The sequence below is a fragment of the Halichoeres trimaculatus genome, unplaced genomic scaffold (assembly GCF_033239565.1).
Source record: "Halichoeres trimaculatus isolate MK-OKI-2021-1 unplaced genomic scaffold, fHalTri1.1 fHalTri1_scaffold_1, whole genome shotgun sequence".
Classification (NCBI taxonomy): domain Eukaryota; kingdom Metazoa; phylum Chordata; class Actinopteri; order Labriformes; family Labridae; genus Halichoeres; species Halichoeres trimaculatus.
The window spans coordinates 23,601,620-23,626,035 of NW_027437179.1; the positions used below are offsets into that span (position 1 = coordinate 23,601,620).

At 38.1% G+C, this 24,416-nt stretch overlaps 4 protein-coding genes across 7 annotated transcripts in view; 2 read left to right on the forward strand and 2 right to left on the reverse strand.

Moving 5' to 3' along the window:
• The first annotated feature begins 177 nt into the window (after window positions 1–177).
• Window positions 178–6,231, forward strand: prkag1 (protein kinase, AMP-activated, gamma 1 non-catalytic subunit). The gene is made up of 13 exons (XM_074663096.1): window positions 178–353; window positions 1,355–1,406; window positions 1,500–1,600; window positions 1,688–1,769; window positions 1,856–1,914; window positions 2,000–2,045; window positions 2,147–2,201; window positions 2,681–2,807; window positions 3,367–3,532; window positions 3,616–3,653; window positions 4,150–4,296; window positions 4,549–4,648; window positions 4,781–6,231. The coding sequence occupies exons 1-13, from the start codon at window positions 345–347 to the stop codon at window positions 4,789–4,791; spliced, it is 993 nt and encodes a 330-aa protein (XP_074519197.1). The 5' UTR covers window positions 178–344; the 3' UTR covers window positions 4,792–6,231.
• On the reverse strand, window positions 6,204–18,747 carry LOC141784871 (activin receptor type-1B-like). The gene is made up of 9 exons (XM_074662840.1): window positions 18,493–18,747; window positions 14,691–14,936; window positions 13,572–13,838; window positions 13,232–13,462; window positions 12,915–13,082; window positions 10,966–11,122; window positions 10,635–10,759; window positions 10,383–10,513; window positions 6,204–9,499 (listed from the first exon to the last, which is right to left on the reverse strand). The coding sequence occupies exons 1-9, from the start codon at window positions 18,557–18,559 to the stop codon at window positions 9,374–9,376; spliced, it is 1,518 nt and encodes a 505-aa protein (XP_074518941.1). The 5' UTR covers window positions 18,560–18,747; the 3' UTR covers window positions 6,204–9,373.
• Window positions 18,253–24,416, forward strand: part of arhgef25b (Rho guanine nucleotide exchange factor (GEF) 25b) — a 31,770-nt gene continuing 25,606 nt past the window's right edge. For 2 of the 4 annotated variants that reach the window (XM_074662323.1, XM_074662516.1), the window contains exons 1-2: window positions 20,831–21,141; window positions 22,916–23,137. The gene's annotated coding sequence lies outside the window, so the exon portion shown is untranslated. Of the gene's footprint in view, window positions 18,268–20,830; window positions 21,142–22,915; window positions 23,138–24,416 lie in introns of those variants that run through there. The other 2 variants (XM_074662473.1, XM_074662394.1) reach the window with 2 other exon arrangements.
• On the reverse strand, window positions 20,164–23,119 carry ankrd33ab (ankyrin repeat domain 33Ab). Its single transcript, XM_074662970.1, has 4 exons — window positions 22,862–23,119; window positions 22,611–22,740; window positions 22,361–22,501; window positions 20,164–21,120 (listed from the first exon to the last, which is right to left on the reverse strand). The coding sequence occupies exons 1-4, from the start codon at window positions 23,117–23,119 to the stop codon at window positions 20,279–20,281; spliced, it is 1,371 nt and encodes a 456-aa protein (XP_074519071.1). The 3' UTR covers window positions 20,164–20,278.

Below are 24,416 nucleotides of genomic sequence, written 5' to 3' on the forward strand. Positions count from 1 at the left end.
TATTACTATTATTCAGGTAACAAAAAGCATGGTTTTCAGTTTAGTGTATTACTGCACAGCCAACCGATAGTGCAAAGACTGCTAAACATCAATAACCGGTAATGGTCTATGGTCTTTAACTTAACTTCTCATATCAACTGATTGTACTGAGGATCATGGGACCACTGAGCATGATGGCGTCAGGTTAACGGGCTGTCTACTTCGGTGGTGAGATTTTTGTGCGACGACATTACATGTATTACGGTTACGCTGCTATGGTCATTCAAGTTGCTTAGTGTAAGTTGTGGCGGAAGACCTGCAAGATCCCGGGTTCACCACGTAAAAAAATTCTGGATTGATGGAAAATGGAATGTGTAAGTTACCTAGCCATTTTTTCCCTTGTTTGAATACTTAACTGACATCGAAAACCTCTTAGTCTGAGTCTACTTTAACTAGAAGACTATCCTAAGCATGCTAGTAGCAAGCTAACTATGAGGAAAAGCTCGTTTGTTCTCAAGCGAAGGGAGACAGATAAGCTATCCCCGACAAATGTCTATAAAGTCTCCAACCTAGTTAACAAAGTATACAATCGTTACTTATTCAAAAGACTCTTCTTTGAAGTATCCCACGAGGATAGCTTTGATAAAAGCCAGACGGTAATGGAAAGTCACCTCCATTTACTGGTTCACGTCAACAACAGTCTACGCTAGCTAGCTTATCGCTAATTCTTTGCTAATGTAATTATTATGGTTTAGTAGCGTTTTCATGTAATTCATGTGCTCTAATTGAGAGTGCACCGTATGTTAGTTTGCGTTCAGTTTTGTGTTGAATTAAAGGTGTAGTGTCAAACCGCGTATTTGTATCAGTTGATATAACTGGAGATATTTTCTAATTGACAAAGTGGCAGTTGCCATAGCTAACCTGAAGTCCATTTAGTGTTTAAAGAGTATACAAACAGTTGTGTGTTGGCAAATTTGATGGATAGCTGTCCTTGGAAATAGAGGACCTGTTTTTTTAAAAAACTTGAACAAGTACTTCTCGGCATTAGGTCGTTTGGAATGGATTTTTTTTTGCCAACATAACTCTCCGCTCCACTTTCCACTGGACGCTGCTTAAACTCGAACATACTATCAGCAATAACATGGTAAACCATCATGTCAAATAGAAATCTATTTGGCATGGTTAACCTTGAAAGAGCATTGTTGGTAAAATTATCGCTTTTATCCATTCTACAGTGAAATAAATAAACTAAGCTTGTCAGGAAAAGCTTAACATGCCATGCAGGTTCTGTGTAATGAAAAAACTTTCTGATCACTATCTTTTGGTGGTGGCAGAAACGGACTGGCTTTTCATGATCTTTATTCCTTTATTTCAGATACCAGTACCTATTGATGATCTTGAGGGCAAAAAGGACACACAAATAGAGGGTATATGAATTGTTTTAATCCAGTAAGATCAAAATGAGAAAAGAGGAAATTTTACTTGCATTTGTTAAAAGCTCATCTCTCTCATTCTTCCAGACCCAGAGCACAATGTGTACACCAGGTTTATGAAGTCCCATCGGTGTTATGACCTTGTACCTACTAGCTCCAAACTAGTTGTGTTTGACACATCACTACAGGTAAAAATACTTAGAACTTGAAAAATTAAGTCTATTTCTTATTAGGTATTCAGAAATCAAATAAGATTGTGTAATTCATTTTTTCAGGTCAAGAAGGCATTTTTTGCTCTTGTTTCTAATGGGGTAAGAGCAGCACCCCTATGGGACAGCAAGAAACAGTGCTTCGTTGGTAAGGATTATTTATAGGCACAACACTGACTCTATTACACTAATTCAGTGAAGCACACACTTCATGCTTGTTATGTAACTCTACAGGTATGCTCACCATCACAGACTTTATCAACATCCTTCATCGGTACTACAAATCTCCTTTGGTAAGAGTCTCTAAAGTTGTTATGTAGCAACATTGTATTCCTAAAGCCTGTAAAAGATTACTATCTTTACTTTGATTTGCAACAGGTTCAGATATATGAGTTGGAAGAGCACAAAATAGAAACATGGAGAGGTGAGAATTTTTGATGAAAATGTAATTATGCCTTGTCTGTTTCAGTAGGAGTCTTAGAGTTTTAACTAAACTAAACTTTTTGTCATTTTTTTTTTACACAGAGTTATACCTTCAAGACTCTTTCAAGCCCTTGGTTAGCATATCACCAAATGCAAGGTGAGTGTGTGTTCTTGTTTGTGCTAAGTTGTCTGACATCTTTGTTTTGTTGTAGTGTCACATTTCATTACCCTGAATACACAGTTGGTGTATGCTGGAGCACTCAGCTAGGGGGCATCTGAGGGCTTAGCCTGTGGCAGTTTGGCTTTACAGTTTGTCTGCCAAGAAGTCCAAATACTGAAAACTTGAATGCCCTAACATTCCAGGGGAATAAAATTCTCCTAAATATCACAACATGTAAAAGAGTTATTATTACATGTCGCATCTTTACAAAATTGAATTGATTGAAGAGTTTTGATTAGTTTAATACAATACAAGAATTTTGCTTAAAATTTTTAAGAAAACAAAACAAAATGTCTGCTTTTCTGCTGTTGTACTTAATTACAGTTATGTCTTTGAGTGTTTTTCGAGAAATTTTCTCTTTGTGGCTGAACTACTGCAATCCTCTTGTTTTGTTTTTGTTTTCCCCTTTTTTACAGTTTGTACGATGCTGTATCTTCTCTGCTGAAGAATAAGATCCACAGATTGCCTGTTATAGACCCGCTGACAGGAAACACTTTGTACATTCTCACACACAAGAGGATTCTCAAGTTCCTGAAGCTTTTTGTAAGTTATAATCATTCTTCATTGGGAACTTGCTTGAGGCCATGTCCACACTTAGCCAGATAGCTTGGAGACTGCATATATTTAAATACATTTAGGCCTGTCATCCTCATAAAACCAGTTTTACGTTACAAAAAAGGATTTTTTTCTAAAATCTCAGAAAGTGAGGATGTCGGAAAACTCCAGTTTCATGGTATAATGTAACTTCAAAAATGGACAGGGGTTCTATCTGATTGGCTGGCACAGGTTTCATGTCTGAAGAACACTGCCATGTATGGCAGTTTATGTTTTGGCATGCTTTGAGCCACACTTATTGGTGGATTTTCCATTTGTATATGGATGTAAGGTTGTTGTTTTTTTAAATGAGGGGGGATTTTTTTTTTTAAATACCTGGCTATGTGTGTACAAGGCCTGGGTCTTATAATGACACATCAGGCATGTAGTACAGTGTGAAGACCACTTGGTTCAGTTAAGCACACAATACACAGTAATGCTATTTTATAGAGATGCACCTAGAGTTTGGATTGAAAGTGCAGTTTCTGTTTTTTTTCACTGTGTTCAGATATCAGAGATGCCCAAACCCTCGTTCTTGAAGCAAACCCTAGAGGAACTGAACATTGGGACATTCCAGAAGATAGCAGTTGTCCGCACTGACACACCACTGTACACAGCGCTGGGTATTTTTGTTGAGCAGCGGGTGTCAGCACTCCCAGTTGTGGATGACAAAGGTATGTGAGAAAGGAAACATTTCATGCTTGCTTATTCTTAATGTGTTTTGTTTGTGTGCTTATATGCTGCTTTTCTGTTGCAGGGCGAGTGGTGGATATATACTCAAAGTTTGATGTCATAGTAAGTTTGATTGCAAATGTGACTCTGTATTTTCACCTTCCCGTTGTTTATTAGAACAAGGTACAATGGCTGCAAATAATTTTCAGTATTACAGTACTGGTTTGATTTTAAATGAGTTACTACAAAAAGTTTAAAAATTGCTACAATTACACATTGCCGTTATTTGCAATAATAATCTCATTACTTGTTTGATTGGCCAACTGATAAAACTTAGCAGATATTCAGTTTTCAATAAAAAACAAGAAAATATATAAAATAATCATCAGCAAATGATTCTATGAGTGTCTTTTATTCTATTTTTTATCATCATCAGCCTTTTATTTCACTAAACACACATTTTAAACAAGACACAATATTACCACTCTTCCTCAGCTGATTAATTTAAGCTGAGCGTTTGGAACATGGATGTGATGGCTAACTCTTTTCCTGTGCCTCTGAGAAAATGTACAGTGTGACATGAAGACACATTTTAACCCCAAGCCCTGTGTCCACACAGAACTTGGCTGCAGAGAAGACCTACAACAACCTGGATTTGACAGTGACCAAAGCCTTGCAGCATCGCTCCCAGTACTTTGAAGGAGTGCTGACCTGCAACAGGCATGAGACCCTGGAAGCTATCATCAACAGACTGGTAGAGGCAGAGGTGAGAGTCAGATGTAGTTAAGTACCATGGAACAATCAAGATTTTATAGTGTCCTGGCCTGACCCAAATCTATAAAAGTACGCACACCTGTTCCTAACACAACCCAACAAATTATCATTCTCTCTGTCTTGTTTTATCAGTGCTGTTGTGAGTTTAGCCATGCATTCAGTTCTTAAAGCCCTCTTCTGGCAGTATTAGGATTCCTGTCTTGCAGAGGTACAAGAAATGATAATGGTCCCTTTTGTTACTCAGGTGCACAGGCTGGTGGTGGTGGATGAGCAGGATGTAGTGAAGGGAATTGTCTCCCTTTCAGATATTCTACAAGCACTAGTGCTTACTGATGGACAAGAGGGTAAGCACGGTGATGTAGCTGTCAAAAAAATTCAAGAACTTGCTCTAAGAAATGCTGGAAGTAGTAGTTAAAAGAAGTATACATTTTGAGTTTTTTATTTCTTGTGTGATCATTTTTGCTTTTTCTCCACAGGCACAGCTTGAAAAGTAGCTCCAAATGAGGAGAGACTGCCCATCTTTTGGAGTTATAGAGCAAAGGTTGGAAGAGAACATGAATATGGGAAGTAAACCAGGTGACTGAAGTACCCTCTCCTTAGATCTCCTGTAACCATATGCCCTGAATTCCCACATGGATGCTTCTTTCACTGCAAAAACAGACATTTCATCAACAGCAATAGTTGTAACAGCACAAGACATACAGACCCTCCTGTATGCTGAACCAAATTCTGATCTGTGAAAGAGATCATGCAAAAGCACAAGAGGAGCTGTAGCCTGTCATCCTCACCTCTGTAGCGTTGGTGCTGATCCACATTAAAGAGGGACATTGATTATAACTTGAATACAAATGTATTCTTGGTAACATTAATTAAATAATGAGTTGCCTGCTTAAAAAAAAGCTGATTGACCTGTTATGGCTTGTGTTGGCCACATTTCAGGTCTGTTAAAAGACTGACATGTGGGTCATATGAAACCGTAATTATTCAGTCACAACAACACAAGGTCTTGTTCTGAGGTTTTCCTGAGCCTTATTATGTGTATAAATACATATCAACATGTTATCCCCAATTATTTAATGCACCAGTTAAAATCAGACGTGGGTTCATATTTGAAGTGACATTTTACATTTTGCAATCCATACCAGCAGTTACTGAAGTATTAATCTGTACGTTGTGTGCATAAAGTACATTCAAAGAAAAACCGACCGAGTATAAATTATGTAGCTCCTGGACTGAAAACAGTCATATACATTTTTAAAAGTTTAACTTATATTAGAAGAAAAAAACATGAACAACACTTTTGCTCCTGATGTCACCTCATCCACGAAGTCTAGGCAGTGTCACTCAGTCTGCTATTGTAGACAATTGTGAACGTGCTGCATTTTGTCTGAATGCACAAGCTTTGGATATTGAAGGGTTTTTGTTTGCTATTTTCTGTAAGCAGGTGGAAAAATGAAATGCGCACTAGACTGAACATTTGACTTCTGCCTTTTACCCACAGGTTCAGTTCAGACATTAAGAGCTTACTTTTATTGCTTTAAATACTGCAAACTTGTACTCTTCCTGGTCCTGTTCCTGCCCCTCCTCCCCATAAAAGTGGCCTGTCACTTTAAAATTAATGGTCAATTTGATACTGCTGTTGTTAAGTGTTTGATTTAAGTCTTCTTGCTGTGTTATGTTGCTGTTTTTATATTGCGAGGACAGGAGTATCAGATCTTATAGGTTAGTTCAACTCTTCATTTGGGGGGACTTTTTCAATGTCAAATGTCAGGATTTCCGATTTCTAATGAAAATCAGATAACATGTCATCTGTTCTGTAATGGAATTTATGAAATTGTACGTGTACAACCATATGTTGAAACTACATTTTTTGTACAAATCAGCACAAATGATTTGAGGGATAAGCAATAAAGGTTCTTTGAATTTATTTTTAATAGCATCATCGTTAAATGTATAGAGCTTGCATCAAATATTTTCTTATCTACAGACGTAATGTGACAGTACTTGACAATTATCATTTAATTAACTTGCATAACTAGAAGTTTAATGGCCACTTTGGAAAATCAGAGACAGATTCCATCTGACTCAAATTATGGAAATGAATACTGCCAACTTTTAAGCAAACAGATGATACTAGACATCCAGTAAATGTGGAGAACACAGCCATTTGGATTCAAACTCCTAGTCCAGTATAAATTCTTTATGTTTTGTCCTAAGTCTTCACAAAGTTATATGTAGAAACACCAGACTTCAGCTGCTAACTAATCCACGACTAAGGATGTTTAAAAAAGTAGCTACAAACTTGCCCTATTCTTCACTACAGTGCAGCTGACAAGCAGCTAATACCAAGCTTTAAAGTTTGAAGAGTTTATGATTAAGACCTAAAAGCTAGAAACAGAGAGCTTAAAGAGGATATGATGCTTGTACCATCCATTTTCATTACATGGGATCAATTTCAGAGTCACAATACGCTGTTTAAAAAAAACATTCCCAAAGTTTTAAAAGGTTGCTTTCATGAACTTTTGACCTTTACTAGACCAATTATTGGATTTACTAAGATGACAAACAGTAAACTAAAATGACACCATAGGAAAACGATTGCATTTATTACTCTATAGTCGAGGTTACATGATTGAAGTCCTGCAGGGATTTTTACATGGATGCAGTTGTGTCTTTGACAGAACTAGACAGACACTTTGGAGTGGTCACAACCTCAAGAATCAAACCCTAATTTCTTTGATTTCTACTCTTTCATATGGATACTTGGTGCAAGGTATGAAAACCCTTTCTAACCAATGTATTCTGTGCATCATACAGCAGGTGCAATTAGACAAACATATCTCTTGATTGTAAGAATATTGTCAAACACTAAACTTTCTTTGAAGTAGAGTTCCACAGTCCATCCCATCAAAAATGACAAAATCCACTGCAGGCCATCTGTTCTTACAGACAAAACTTAAACAATACAGTTCATTTAACAAGTGGTTTTGAAACAAAAGTACTGGTCAGACACATTTTGGGACCACACTGAGACATTTCAGTGGTATTAAGTTTCTCTCAGGGAAAGAGCCAGAGTTAGAGTCAACAACAGATTTACATGATTTGTAAAAACATTCTTGTTTTCAGTGGTGTGACCTTAAATGAACAATCAAGGCCATGAGGACCAGAGATGATTCCATGAAGAATTTGGTTTAAATGCTGTGAGGTCAGTAGTAGTGCACATTGTGGCCTTTCAGGCTTCTGTAGATACTCACAGCAAGAAATATAAATAACATGGAAAAAACAAGACACAAAGAGTACCTGTTAAATTTTCATACAGCTAAAGAGAAAAGTGCACCTTTTCCTGACAAACAGACAGGGATTTCTGACAATGTTGAATTCAAGGAAACATTACATGTGACTTGAACATTTAGGAGGTATTGTAGGATGGATGAAAAGAGCTGGGAGGGGATCACATCCAGTTAAGTCCAATACTGCTCTGCAGTTATCAAAGGGCCGTAAGAGAAACTGAACACAAGCAGTGTATCCAACACATACAGTAACTGTACCTCAGAGGTGAGAAAGTACATTGGTTCATAACTCTGTTAACAAACAACAAGATGCAAGTCTTAAATTTCCTTTTCTACAACCAAAAGTCCAGTATAAAAGATTCAACTATCTAAAACATCAAACTTAAATTTACTGTCATTTATATATATTTATATACATACACAAGTATTACCTTAAAAAGCTAGACTATGTGTAGTTTTCATACTTGGCCAGGGAGAACACACCCTGAGGGGAAAATAATGCTTTGAAAATTGCTTCAACAAAAAAAAACAAATCAAAAAGTAAAAAAAAAAGTTCAGATAACAGGAGTGTTTTTCCTTTATACAAAAGTTTAAAAATGAACCAGTTTGCTCACTTCCAGTGTATAGTGTATATCAGCCGGGCTGTTACAAAAGGGTAATGTGTGTGTACCACTTTACATGAGGGACTAGAGCATTACTCAGTCTTATGGCAGGTTGTGGTCCATGGGCTGATTAAGAGACAGTGGTCTCATTCAGATAAGGATACTTCAAATTTGTCCTGACTACATGTAGCCTGGTGTTATTCATGTCCCAATGTGAAGCCAGCTGACTGTCAGCAAAGAAGATCAAAGATGAAACATTCAGAATCAAGCTCTCCAAAACACCCTCCTCCATTCTTATGAAAGGCGTGCTTGCTTCATAACTCCACATTTCATTTCTACACCAAAAAAAAAAGTTGATTGGTAAGCATAAGGAAAACCTGAGGTTCAACAACAGCTCATTGGACTGGCTCCAGGCAGTTTGTCCAAAGGCTAAATCATGTTAAATAATCCAGTGTCTTTGAAAGTGGCTCCATCAAACTGTCTAAACTGCTCTGCACATGCTCCATGGTATTCATTATCAACTTAGGTCACTACAGTTATAGCAGATGAACTGTTCTAAATAGAGCAGTTTAGGACATGCCTGTGTGCTGCGGTTGGTACTGAAAAACCTGCACCAAAACCCCAAAAAACATCTAAATAATAACAACATTTAGTTATTTAAATAACAGAATGAGAAAAAAATAAGTTAAAAAACCCAAATCTCCCAGTTTTCCTCCTTTCAAATACAAAAAAGAGTAAAATCCAGTATTCGACTACCTTAAATCAGTGATAAACCTGACTGAGAATAAGAGCAACTGAGTTTCAAACTGTTGACTGGATAATTATGAATCCTGCTATCTATTGCATACAAGTACACTGAAAATCCAAAGTTCTTGTTAGTATAGAGTGTACAGAGGGACAAAGGAGTTCAGGAAGGGCGGCAGTAGCTGAGACAAGATAGGAAAGGTGTTCTTGGTAGTTTGGCTGGGTAAGCGAGGTAGGGTTTGTCAGAAATCAAGTGGCTTCAAAAACTGGCAGGAGTGTCTATGAAGTAATATTTTACAAAGTGCGACTCTCCACTAACTTCTCTGACTTTGTGCGTTCTTTGTAGAGAGCCTGGCTCCTCTTGCTCTCACTGTCCTTCTGTCTGGAGTCGGGTCTTGGTCAGTGCCCTTCCTCAGTGTTCTGCTGACTCCGCTCACACTTTTATGTCTTCCTGAATGCTGAGCTGGGACAGGGTCTTTTTGATACGCAGGGCTGTCAGGCGAGCAGCTCCGTTGGCATACCAACATTCTCGCATGATTTTTCCCATGATCCGCAGAGCCTAGAACAGCGGGGGGAACAGGCAGGTGAGGAGTGAGCCAAGTTTAGGTGAGGTATAAAAAGCCTTTTCTTTGACAGGGCCAGGCTCCTTAATGAGCACCGTGGTTCCTTTTTTTTGTCATTAAAAAAATTAAAAAATGCACAAAAATGGAATAACAGTCTGAGTTCCTGGGATTTTATTCTTAGAGCTTTGGCCATGTGTTTAACAACACTGTTACTCACTAACTCACTTACTCACTAAGAAACTGATGAGTTAATGGCATTTTTTTTCTGCTGGACTTTGAAAAACAAAAATGTCAGTGAGTGAGGGAACAAATTATTTGTTCAAGACAGATTCCAATTTTTCTAAAACTTATGTATTTCTCTAAATCGGTTCTAGATCGATCAAAATGTGTTTGTACTCCTTTAAGTGCAAGGAAAAGCAGACAGGCTGATAAATTCAGCTCTTTTTGTAAGACAACCAGCAGTTTAGCTTTTTTTGAGAGTTCAACACAAGAAATGTAAAATATCTCATGGTATAAACAAAGTTTACTTAGGGGAAAGAGGAAGTTGGAGAATTAAGTTAAGCCAAATTATTAATATTAGTTTAGCTCTAGGGATCAACCTGAAAATTGTCTGAATGTTAATTATTCAACAAGATTCCTAGATCTCAGAAAATAAATCAAGAAACATGAATGCATTCTATAATCATTTATTACTACCTATGAAGGCAGTACTGGGTCAACAACGAGTCTACAACAATTTTCCTTAATTAAAAGTTGGATTCTATTCTAAGATAAGATAAAATAATAGCCAAAATGAAAGTGTCCTTGGAAGTTTATGAATATAGGCACTGGTGTTTGAATTGAAGACCTTTATTTTGATAAAATTAATCATTTTCATACCTCGTAGCTCTGCCACCAGTTTGGGATATTAGGTCGTAGCTTTTGATCACACACTAGCTTCCTCATCTCCTCTATGGAGGGGTCAGAGGGAACCAGGTCATAGTAGGGCAGCTGGTACTCTTCATGGATACCTGAGAGCATGAAAAAATGTTGAGGTCAGATCAGCAACACTGGGGCCTTAGCTGTAAATACTGAACAAAAAAAACAAACAACATAGTTTGAATATCCAGAGTGGAAACAAAAGACTCTGACCTCCACTGTTACAGCGGCGTGCAATCTCCCAATAGACCAGCCCCAGAGCATAGATGTCAGCACATTTAAAGGAGTCAAAGTGTCTCATGTTGATAGTCTCATCCAGAACCTCTGGAGCCATGTACCTGTGGGGCATGAAAAAGATCAGTTTGTAAATATTTACATAAAGAAGGTATCCTGGGAAACATGTCAAAGATATCTGTGAGAGGCTCTGTTCAAACCTTGCATCAACACATGGTTTTTAGTGATCAGATCACAAGTGGACAGCTTTAAGTATAAGCGCCCAGACAGAATAGTCAGAAACAACAGGTGTGTTTTTGTGGGTACAGACCTCTTGGTGCCCACCCTTTGATTGGGTGCGATGTCAATGGTGTCTGAGGCAGAGTCATGACGGACAGCCAGTCCTAGGTCAGCGATGGCGCAGGTGCAGTTCTTCTTCACAAGAATGTTCTTTGACTTCAAGTCTCTGTGGGCAATGCCTGGCTTTCCTGATTAAAAACATGTATGAATGGACACCTAAATGCTTCTCTTCAGTTTTTTCCCAAATATGCCAACAATTCAAACAAGTCATGCAAGTTTCCTTTCTGGAGTTAGTTTGGTTGATAAAAATAGAAAACACTCCTCCAAACATGAAACAAATTGTTTTCAACACCTGTCTTGTTTTCAGGACGTAAACCCAAGCAGAAGAGTCAGAAGTGAGCTGCTTTCAAAAACAGGAACAACATTATGCATCATGTCATACTTCATGTGTCACTTGTTTTGAGTCCTGCAGATCCTACGTCCAGTACTGCTTTGAGCTCCAGATTACCAAACAACAGTTCAGCAAATACGGTCAGATGTATTAGACATGAGAGCTTAAAGAATTTTTATTGTCTATCTTTTTGGTTTTTTTATTTGGCTAAAGGTAACAAATAGAAACATTAAAAAAACAGTTAAGATGCATTTAGAAATATAACAGATACCTGTATCACACTTGGACTACTTTCTCGACATAATGGAATAAATTTTCGCAAAATGTAATTGTGTTGTGTAAATTCTAGCCACACATTTGCTTTTTTTTGTCTCAGTTCAAGCACTTCAAAGTGTGAGAATAATATTGTAGTTATGAAAAGCCTTGTTCCAGTCAGTGGGTGGAGTAGGAAACATGAGAAACGTGTTTCAAAAGGGGACAAGAGTTATTTTCAGACCGTTTTCTCTTTAAAAACAACAATACAGTTTCTAATGCTTTATATTAAAATAATCACTAATATTGTTTGGAAAAAGTCAGAAGAAAAATAATTGTTTTTGGATTATTTTTTCTACAAGCAAAAATATCAAAGGTTATTTTTTTGAACAGTTTTGAGCCTGTTGCTTTTTTCTTTTCACTAAAATCATATCCCAAATGACAGCAACCAACTGCTATCTTGTTGTTATACTCACTGAGTTTCTCTAGGAGGCTTTATTTACTCTATTGAACTCAGTATTTAAACCATTAACAATTACTCCAGACCCATTTAATATTTATTTATTTATTGTGTAACATGTAATAGCTGCTTCGGAAAATTCAAATCTGGTTTTTGACTCTAAACGTACATTTAGATCATATAATATTTTTTTTAAAAAGCTCAAAATCTGAAAATAAAATACTGACATAAAAGTAAAGGTAACAATTCAGAAAACCACCATCAGCAAAAATATTTGCTGTTCCTAATTCTAGAAGTATTACATGTTATCTTTGTTACTCATGACAAAAGGAAGTCACTGGAATTTGGACTATTGTTTAGCCCAAGGAGGGATTTGAGGACGACTGTTAAGGTTTTGGTAACTGTGATCAGCAAACCTAATTTTTGGAGCAGAAAATGAAGTGAAATTCAAAAGTCCTATGTTTGTCATGTCTCTCTGACACAAACATTTACAACTACTTAAAAGAGTCTATCTAGTTCTATGGATGTTTTAAACAACCCAGTTCAGAGACGAAAAGTTCTCAAAAACAATAAAACACTCCTACTAAAAGTATGCTTCAGAAATCAGCCTGTTAAGCAAATAAAAAATGATAGCTGGGTTGATTTTAATAATAGCTGGGTTTCTGCTAATAAAATTTTATTAACATTTACGGGTCTAGACCTGTAAATGTTTTTGTAAAGTGTCTTGAAATAACATTTGTTATGATTTGGCGCTATATAAATAAAGATTGATTGATTGATTGATTGATTGATTGATTTTATAGTTAAGAGCCTCGTACAGGCCAGGAAAAAAGACAGCATGCCTAATAATACAAACGTGTCTACACTGAAATAATACCTTGTGTCCCAAGAATCTCCATGTGCAGATGTGCAAGGCCACTGGCAGCTGACAATGCCAGTTTGATCATTCCTTCAGTAGTGACGGAGTAGCGGTTCAGGTAGTCAAACAAGGAGCCATATTCATGGTAGTCCGACACCAACCACAGCTGGGTCCATGTGCCGTTATCTGGAGAGATGGAAAATGATCATGAAAGAGACAGAATTGTTTGATATTGGTAAATTACTGAACAACAGATAGTATTCAGATAATAGGCCCCTCAAATTCTCAGTCCATTCTCTGGCAAGAAAAGATGCTGTGATGTTACACGTCTGCACCTTTGTTGTCGGCAGCAATGAAGCCCAGGATGTTTTCATGGCGGAGCATTATGGTCTGATAGATTTCAGCCTCACGAAACCAGGAGCGCTCCTCTCTGGATGAGAAGATCTTCACTGCCACATCACCTCCTCTCCATCTGCCCCGCCACACCTCCCCGAAACGGCCTTTACCAATAATCTCCTGGAGGACAATCGTTCTGGCCACAGTGCGCTGCACAAACAGAGGAAGACCTGAACAGAAAACATAAGAACAAAAAAACAATCACCTGAAGAACAAAACACTCTAAACAGAAACAAAAGCACTTGGCTGCTATTGTGTGATTTCATGTCGTGCACTGACCTGATCCTGAACCAGATGTGGACAGATCGTATATAAGGTCCTGCAGAGTCCTGTCTTTGGCCAGGTAGAGGTGGTCACAAGAAGGGTCCTCCACCTCCAGCCTCTGCCTGTGGCTGTAGGCCCTCTGGTGGTACTGATACAGGAACACAGCCACTAGCAGCAGCAGACACAGCAGGAAGAGTGGCCCTGCGATCACAGCAACCAGTTCCACCAGCCCCCATGTCCCGCCTGGACCATAGCCTCCCGCTAGTCCTGGCTGGGTTGTGACTTAAGAGAAAATATGAGAAAATAAAACTGACACCATTCTCCGAAATTTTCATTAAGGGGTGGCTGCACTGAGCTAGAACAAACTGCATAAAATGTTCACTACTTAACACTGAACGGATCCTCTGTTGAAAAAATTATACAATATAAATGTTGAAATTAAATTAACTGAACACATAAATGTAAAAGTGGGCCCATTTCCTCTTTTGGCCACTTCATTTTTTTCAGAACTGCTTTTATCCATGATGCCATTGCTAAGTTTTTTCTTCTGAAACCTACATGCCTCTAATCTGATCTTCATAGATAATGAAACATTTATTCAGTAACATGTAAAAGTTGAAGTCTTTCACACCCATTAATCCTTGTGCTTCACAGTTCAGAAGAGGACATTCACAACCCTTTCACAGAACAGCTTTGCATTACAATAACATTTCTAGTTCTGTTTTTTTTTCCAGGTCTTTAGCTTAAGATCTTCATGTAAACTTGTGTGTATTTTCTGATCATGGTGGTGGTGGATACTGAACACAATTTCCTGTCAAAATTGTTTCCAAGCTTACATTCTTCTCTCTAAAAATATTTGAGGACACTGTACAAAACACCACAGGAAACTTCTCAGGAACCATGAGTCATTAAAGTGTGGCAGAAACATTTCACAGGCACTGGGAAGCTTCAGATACAATCACTAAAGCCCTCACTCTTCTTGCACAAATGCAAGCTCTGTGTGAAAGGTGAATGTTTCACGATGTAAACCCATGCTTCTTATGGATCATGGATTTTCTATTATAGCCAAAAAAAATATGTTTACCAAAGTTGGTTATCCATAATAATAGCACATATTTTTGCGATAATCTTCACCTGTGGGTACTTGAAGGTCAATGCTGTTGCAGTAGTCAGTGTAGCAGCAGTGGATGTTGAGCAGACCCTCTGCACCCAGGCAGTAGAACGGCTGCCCAGGGGGTACAAGTTTATCCCGAGTGATGCAGATGCGGATGTGCTGCTCTTGACCATCAATGAAGGAAGTGGAGGCCATGCAGGCTCCATCAGTCTCACATCGAGAGTCGGTCTTCTCACACAAGGCAGTGGTGCAGTTACACCATAGAGCTGCAAGGAACAAGTAACACAGTGTCAGATTCAATAAACTTATTATCTGAAGCAACTACATTAATATTTGAGAAGAGGAATCCTTTCTTCTCAGCTGTACATGTCATGTACTGAAGAGGGCTTAGTATATAAATTATTGTAAGTATTGTTGGTTACTTTTTCACCCACTAAAATCAACAGTAAACTGTTTAAAAATAATCTGTGAGATTTCTGTGGGCACGGAGGAACAGACTATGGTATTACCTTCATAAGGACAAAGAGGAAGTGTAAGAGCTAGGCTAAGGTGGGGTGTGTTCGGGTGGCTTACTCTTAGGGAGGATGGGTGGAGTTATTATGTGAAAGTATGTGGGTGTAGAGATTAAACGAGCAGCCGTAACTGTTATTTAAGAGATTAATACTTCCTAAGTGAAACTGAGTAATGATATGAAGGCACAGACATGATGTAACATTCCTATTACAAAGCCACCATGGATTTTCTGTATAAAATAATCTTGCCAGAGATTTAGTGCTGGATGTGTTTGTTCCAAAAACTGAAAGACGTACGGCTGGACTCTTTTGTTATCTGCGTCAAACGGGAAATTCAGAGTGAATGCATTACAACATATTTTGTGGTATTGACTCACGTAACACCAACACCTACTTGGCAGATGCTGATGGTCAGATATGAGACAAAAAACATCCAGAGAAAAATAGGGAAGATAAATGCTGACTAAACTCAAAAGGGCAATTTCAGATTTTCCATGTCCGTTAGTGTCGCACCACTACAGTCCAAGATGACATGAATGTTCTAAAATCTTTAAGTCCCTCATGGTGTAAATGAAATAGAGAACTCTGAAATCAGAAATAGAGCTAACACTTAGACTTCTGCAATAAAAAGTGTTGCTAAACAGCCCCAAAAGCCATTTTCATAGTTAAAGAAAATCACGACGAAAGAACAAAACGTTTTTTGGATATCATAAATAAAATCATGCTTGAGAACCAATGCTTTTCAACTGAGAGGCCATGTGTAGTAAATTACCTTGTCTCCAAACAGCAACTTCACATAAGCAATGTTTCTCATTATCAGAGGCGTGTGCAGCATCACCTGATTGTTCCCACACCTTATAAGGGCATGCAATAATTGAGAAAACAAAAAAGAACTATTCTCAGATTTCTTAACATTACTTTTTACTGTTATCTTTTCAATTCTATAGAGCAAAACCATTGAGGATCTAATAATTCACATCTTTGTAAATAAGATATCTTACTTCTTTGGTGGAAATCGAGTGACTTTAAGTTAGAAGAGTCATTTTTAATGATAGTCACAAAAATCTTGTTGATGTTAAATATAAGATTGAAAGGGTAATAGACCACTTAAATTGTAATGACAAAAACTGATGCTACAAGCAACCCAATAAAAATTTCTGCAAATATTGGTTTAAGTTTTCTCATTCTGACACAAAAATGGGTAATGGGTATCCTATGATAACAAAAGATTCTTAATATCATAAAAAATGATAAACGATATTAAAAAAATCATGCTTTTTCTGATTGTTTTTACACCAAACGTGTTAGCAAATAAGAGTAGGAAAGTAGATTGAAATAATAAAGCCCATAGCTCCTGACAAAATGTTTCATACGTATATAAATGAGTAAGAGGTTTAATAAAGGCATGGATTTGAGCCTATGTGTAGGAATGTTAGTTAGTTAGTTTATTTTTTCCAGTCATTGTACAATCAAATACACTTATTTATTTATATATATATATATATATATATATATATATATATATATATATATATATATATATATATATATATATATATATATATATATATAGGCATATCTAAATATATATACATAAACAAACACATGTAGATCCACCCACACAACACATACTCACACACACAAAACATACACATACACATAACCGTGTGCAGATCTATGTACTTGGTAGTGCCGACCTAAAGGATTTAGGCTGAATTTGAAACTTATAATTGCCTAACCCCCATAGTATTCCCACAGAAACGATTAAAGATGGCACATACACGAAACTGTCCTTAAATCTTCAGTTTTAGACACTGCCGAAACACAGCATTATAAAACAAACTATAACAGCAATGATAAGGTGATTAAAACAATAATAATGACGTGACAACATATCCATATAATTTTATTTATTTATTTATTTCTACTTGGTCTCCACTAGCTGGCTAATTAACTCTAATCGAGTGCCCTATAATTTTCAATAATTCTTGATTTGAAGCTTTTTTTAAATGCATTAATAGTTTTGGAGCCTTTAAGTTGTTCATCTAAGTTGTTTCATAGATCAACCCCTCGCACAGAGATACATCTGCTTTTCAAATTTGTCCTAGCTTTGGGTTTATAGAAGTTACCAGAATCTCTGAAACTATATCTATTTTCTTTCAGTTTGAACAGATCTTGGAGACTGTGTGGAAGCTTTCAGTCGTGTGCTTTATACATCACAACAACCGTGTTAAAATGAACAAGATCATGAAATTTTAAAGTATTCTGTTTAATAAACAGTGGATTTGTAGGGGCATAGTAATTAGCAAAATTAATAATTCTAATGGCTTTCTTTTGCAGCAGAAAAATCAGTTGGATGTTTGATTTATAATTATTTCCCCATATTTTCACACAATAATTTAGGTATGGAAGCATGAGCGAATTACACAAGATATTAAGTGAATGTGATGATAAGCAGATACAAAAAAGATATAAAGGTCTCATAGTAGGTTAAGATATCTAACTAATTAATCCATATATTTAAAAACAAGTTATTACTTACAGACAAGAAGTATATATATATATATATATATATATATATATATATATATATATATATATATATATATATATATATATATATATATTCAGGAAGCTGAATGGATCATTTTTTTATCAATAATTGAGAAGGGAGTGGAATTAATAAGAATGACTTTATGGATGTGTAAAGGAGGTTCAATCCGTGATTTAACCATATTTTGTTACAGATTACTAAGGTTTCTAATGTCTGATTAAGAGTAATCTGAGGATATGCATCCTCATTCCATCGACACTCGAGCCCTCTTAAATCCTGTCACACACTGTGATGTCTGCATTGTATCCTTATTTGATTGGCTTCATAAATCGGATGTGTTGTGCAAAATGTTCAGGCCAGGAGTTTTAAGGGGAGAATATAAAGCGGTAGAGCAATCTAGTTAGTTGCTCCCCAAAACTGAGCACGAGACTGTCAGATATCTGTTTACAGCAGAAGCAATCACAGAGCTGACAGTATGATCGACCAGAGGTAACCTTTAACCGTTTAACACTCCACTGCTGAGGAAATATGGTGAGCCATTGTTGCATTTTACACAACATTTTATTGAAATAATTTCAACACATTCAAAATGAAGGCTGACCTGGTTTCCTCAGCTCGATGTAATACCTGTCTAGAGCTCCGGCTAGGCTAAAGCTAGCACAGCTAACGTTAGCCAGCAACTAACAGCACATTCATTCGCCTCGATGGTGGCGGCTGTACTGAGCTCCCGAACCAAACAAACGGGAAGTTACTTACCCTCACAGGTTCTGTACAGGACGGTCTGAGCAATCACGACAGCTAATGAGATCAGCAGGTTAGCCATGATCAATAAATTCTCGTTTCATTGCATTGACACGTTTGGTTAGCTTCCCGTTAAGCTAGATGTGGCGAGGCGTGATGGTGACAGCTAACCAGGCTGTCAGTGCACTGTGAGTAGACAGTTTAGTAACATGATCTACCAGCAGGCAGCAGCACATACACAGACACAGAGGAGACCGAGGTCACTTAAGATTTCCATCCGCCATCCCTGTATCCATTTATCCCCGTTTTAAGTCAGCATCATGGTATAGTGTTGTGTTGTGTTGTGTTGTGTTGTGTTGTGTTGTGTTGTGTTGTGTTGTGTTGTGTTGTGTTGTGTTGTGTTGTGTTGTGTTGTTGTGTTGTGTGTGAATCACAGATAAAAAGGGTGACCTGGGCCAGCATCATATGGCTTTTGTAGGTTTCAGTTTTTTTAATGTCCTGAAAGAAAGGCTGCCTCTGACTATATGATTCAGTCACTTCAGTGCTACTTCACCTCTAGCTTTGAAACTATGTCTGCAGAAAATATTGTCTTGTCAATCAGATCAGGTTTTAGCTTCCTTCAGCCTTTTATCAGTGATGAAATATACAACTACGGAAGCCTGTGTTTAGATACTGCACCTAGGCTCTGTATGTAAGTACAATATCTTATTTCATACTTATATAGTCTCTGTGAGGAATTTCTGTTTTGCCTCAGTTTTAGTGACTTCTTTGTACAGGACTTTAAAATGTAACCACATTTAACGGGGTGGTTTTGCTTTCTTTATTGAGCATAAAAAAGATTAAACAGGTTTTTCTACCACTGAACTTTGAACATTAAAGCTGCTCTACTGAGCTAAATCTTTGGCACCTTGGGGTGCTGCCATTAGCATTTTAGAGAAAGATTATTCTGATACCACTGTGCACTGCTCTCCTTTTAGCCCTCCCAACCAGTTGATGTAGGTGCATATGGTTGTGCATATATGAGTTTATTTTTTCATAACTAACCTAAAAGAGAAAAAAAAAAAAAAGAAAAGAAGTGAAGTAAGAGGTCAGGATGTAGAGGATAATCAGGACTTTCATGGAGCAAAGAGATGTTGGAAAGCAAAGTTGCGGGCACTGAAATAAGACAATCAGCTATAAAAGAATTCAATAATTAAAAAAAAATTCTATCATGTAGATGGATAATTGAAATATGTTCTTCAACTGTTCTATCTTTGTTTTGTTTGTTTGAAAAACTATCTTCTAATCAAAAAAGATACGATAAGATATGATATGGAGATGTTATTGCGAATATCAGAAAATGGCAACTACAATATTAACAAGATTATGGGTTCCTTTTTACAAAAATAAGATACAGCAAATTTAATGAATGAAACTTTATATGACTAACTGTTCCTGTTTGTGCCTATTTACATCATTCACTTATATGAATATATTATAGTTAGTATAAAGTATTTGCCTTCCTTTTAGTGATGAGGTAGATCCTGTACATGTTTCAGCACCGCTCAGACTGATCAAGTATTCTTGCATTTCTTGCATCTCTTGATTCTACAAAATTTAAAACATATAGTCATAAAAATATAAACATTTTTCTCTACAATTAAACATAAAATATATTAATCTCAACGCTTCATCCTCAGGGGCCAAACTCCTCTTAGTGAGTCCTTGCAATGTTTGTAATGAGTTCACCTGCAGCTCAGTTCTAGAGGGAAATTGAATTTTTCTCCTCATAAAAAGGTAATTCATGCAGGAAAAAGACCATTTAAGTTTTCACTTTTTTCTTATTTTTTTCTTTTTTGCTCTCCTTTTTCTCATTCTCTGCCTTTTCTTGCTCAGCCTTCTTCTCCCTCTTTTTCTCATCCTTTATCTCCTTGTATTTCCACTTTGGTGGTTGCAGGAAGCCCTTATCCATCTTTTTCTTCTTCTTCTCTTTCTTTGGCGTTGCCTCTGTGGGCCTGTTGATGTTGATCTGAGGGATGCAGCCAGAAGGAAACACGCTGTTTCGTCTTGCCATGCTACGTGGAATAAATGTCGCAGCAACTTTGGTTGAAGCCAGAGAAAGCATGCTGCCTCGCCGCTCAGAGTCAGCACAGCACGTTGCAGTGATGGACTCTGCAGACTGGATTGAGGGTATGATGTGCGATACTGAGCCATTGCTGTGACACACTGAGCTCTCTTCTAACTCTTTTTCTGGGTGTTTCTTCACCAGCTCTGGGACAGCCAGGCGCCTCTTCCCCACTTCAGGAGGACTTGTGGGGCACAGTGGACGGCATCCAGTTGTAATCAGTGGACTGTGGATGCTAGTGGTGATGCGTACGAAGTGGTCCAAGCACCCGTTGTCCTCAGGGTCACGAGGAAACCTGAATCCAAATGTGTTTTTGATTCGCTGGGTAATTTTTTCCCTGGCACTTTTCTCTGCTGTAGCCTTGGCTACCCTCTCTTTGAGATCAGGCCACTCAGGGATGTAGCTCTCACAGAACTGCTCAGCTTTTGGCCGCAAGTTAAGGCGACGGAGGCGTTGCAGAGTCTCATAGCGACCTGTTTTCAGTGCCCACTCACGAGCACATTTTGATTTTGTGGGGTCCACAGCATTTAAATCAGCCCCTGGACAGAAAGAGGAGACAGGTGAGGAATGAGGGGAGCAATTCAAACATTTTTTCTTTTTTTGATACTTGGAGCAGCACACAAACTTATAGGCCTTTTAATAAATAATGTTTTGCTGTTCATAGCAGGAAATCAAAGGCTCTTTTGGGCACATACATGATGGCTCAGACCCAGAAGGCCTTTCAACTGTTGACATAGACCAAACATTACCAAATTACAGCAAAGGAAAATTAATGCATGGGCCTTTTACAATGTGCAAAATTTTACTGCAGAAAACGTACAGGTGTGGCTAACAGCAATAATAATGGCTGTGTCGTATTAAGTGTCTTAGTAAGTCATGAAAGCGTAAGAGGGAACCAGCATGCATATTACCACAACCCCACAGATACAGATAAATAGAATTAGGACATTAATTTGTGGTTTGAGCTGAAGCATTTCTGCCAAGTATGTTAAAAAGTTTTCAATTAAAACTACCTCAACAGTTTTGTTTAGGCAAAGTGAGAAAGAAAAAAATGAGGAAACAGACTCTTAGATAAATAAATCCATCTCAGAAACAATCAGCAAATATATATATATGGAATGTTGTGTGGAAAGAACAGGACCAGCAGAGATTTAAGGAAAACATTTTGAGTCTATAAATTGCCCTGCTGGTTGCTAACCTACAAACAGCCTCCTTGAGTCGTAAATCAGAGATTAGGCTACCGGACAGTGTGTTAAGATGTGATAATGCCCTCAGTGTGATCTCTTAAACCGTTCTGCCGTCACTGGTTCGTTCACTCACCAACTGAGTTAGCTGTCTTCAAATATGGATGGATAAACTGTGGGCTCAGCTATTCTCACCAGCAGAGCTATAACGCTGAGCTGAAGCCCTGCTTAATGAGCTAATGTCAGGGCTCTGAAAAAAAGCCTAATTATGTCATAGTGCAGTAGCTGCTACGTGAGCGCAGTATTGCTGTAGGGCTGAAACTTTATTTTAAAAATCCATGACTTCTTTCCTTGAATTTATCCATTGGTTTTGCCTCTGTTTGCTCTCATTTGTGCAGTTTTACAAAGCATCTTCAGGTCCCACTGTCTTGAGCAATAGACAACATCTGGTATATTGGTGTTGTGTCCTGGGTTTACTTTTACCACTCCAAAGACAATGCAGCTTTAATATAAATTATCATAGACTAAATGAGCTGCAAGTCAAGAAAAAAAATCTGTGTTTTGGCAGGAATTTCATGCCAGCGTTTGTACATACCAGCCATAACAAGGGCTGCCACAACATCAGTACGGCCGGTCATAGCAGCTTTGATGAGGGCTGTGAAACCACGACAGTCTCTGATTTCAGTGTCTATGCCAGGAAAGTAGTTCAGGAGATACATGACTGTGTTGATGTGACCTGGGGATAAATGAGAGATTCCAGACATCAGATCACTTTTTTGAAAATGTATGGCGATACAGCTTTTCTTCTTTTGTTTCATTACTGTCTGTGGGGTGCGTAATCCAACCTGCTTGTGATGCAATCATCAGAGCAGTGTTGCCTTCGTTGTCCTGGTGGTTTATATCTATGTAGGGGCAGCCATGGAGCCCAAAGACAATATCGATATAACCCTTGCAGCAAGCCACCATCAAGCCGTTCTGTGGGTGAATGTAAACAGCAAGGATTATTGATAGGAGCAGACTCCTTCTGTTTTAAGGATATATATCATCACATCACTCATTGTCTTGTCAGTGTAAGCATTAAGAATGATAACCTCACCCAGCCATTGATGTCCTGCTCCATAACTTCCTCCTTTGTGACCCCTCTTTCCAGTACTTTCCGCAGAAATACAACTTCATTCTTGGCGCATGCTTGATACAGGGTTGTCGCTCTACGTCCATCTGTCTCTGACGTGTAGACAGGAAGCACAGAGTCGTCAGAAAGGATGCTGTCTGAATCGGACTCGCTCCCTGCAAGAGACAGATCATCCTCGCTGGGCCCTGAGCCCAGGTGAGGGTCCTCCGCTGCAGTGGCCATCCCTCGGCAGCAGAACAGGTGAGATGATTCTGTTCTCGTAGACTACATCTTTAATGTATCCAAAACAGAAAAAAAGACAGAAAGCAAAACCTGGATGTTATCTTTAGAGACAATTCCGTAACTAGTAGTAACTGAAACATAGGGGTGATGAATAATTCCTCCTTTCTCTCTGTGATCACACATGCTGCCAAATGAACATCATTTTGTCATTGTAGGCACATATTAGACTACAGGTGTGAAATATTTAAAGTTTGCTTATCATCTTTTTGATCGAGATAACAAGGATTATGAGTGTGTTATCTGAGTGTCATGCAGTGGGTGTGGCCTTGTGAGCTCAGTGTGCCTTTACTCTTGAGTAACTGGATCAGCATCTGAAAGCCCCGCTGAATATACAGGAGGGCTAAATGAGGAACAATCCACCCCAGAATAACCTGAGACGCACGTGGGCCTGGTCAGCTTGTGTTTTGGCCCTTGTACTGCTCTTGTAAGCAAATATGACTGTCTAACCAACACCTACTGGGTTTTTCCTCTGTATCTGAAAAGCAGTATGTTTTAACCACATGCTTAAAAAGTCAAACTCAAGTGTTCTCAGCAATGAAATCACAACAGATTTATGATTTGGGAACAAAGTTGCAAATTGAGACTACTGAGACATGTTTTCCAGATTATTTAGCGAAACACACCTCCCTGTTTTTGTTTTGATACAGCAGTACACAAGCTTGTGGTTCTTCATTTAAATTAGTATGTACACATTCATTTACACATGCCACAGATCAGTATTGATGAAACCAAAATACTAGAGTCAAAATCTCCAGAAGAAGTGCAGCACAGACCTTCTTTGATTGGAAAGTGCACTATAATTTTGATCTAAGAGACAAATGCTGATACGAAAACATAAAAGTACACTTACCGTGCAGAGTAAACGATCTGCTGTAAATACAGACATGTTCACGTGTCAGACTGTCTTTTTCGCACCTCAGTGACTTCTTATGGCAACTTCTGACTTCCCTGGCACTTCTTCTTCTGCAGCTGATGGGTCACAGTTTCCCTCCCAGGACTGTAAATAGAGGCACTATACCCATTTCCATGTAGCATACCGTGGTGATGGCATCAAACTGACCAGAGGAGTCTTCACAGAGTCTTCACTGAGACTCTGTGTGTTCTCAGCTCATCCCTCTTACAACAGCTTATTAAAGAGGATTACTTCCTGCTCCTGGCACTCTCACCTTTCAGCGTAACAGCAGTTCAGTCCAGGCTACCTGGTTGTTATATCGGTTTAGACTACAGAATTTCTTTC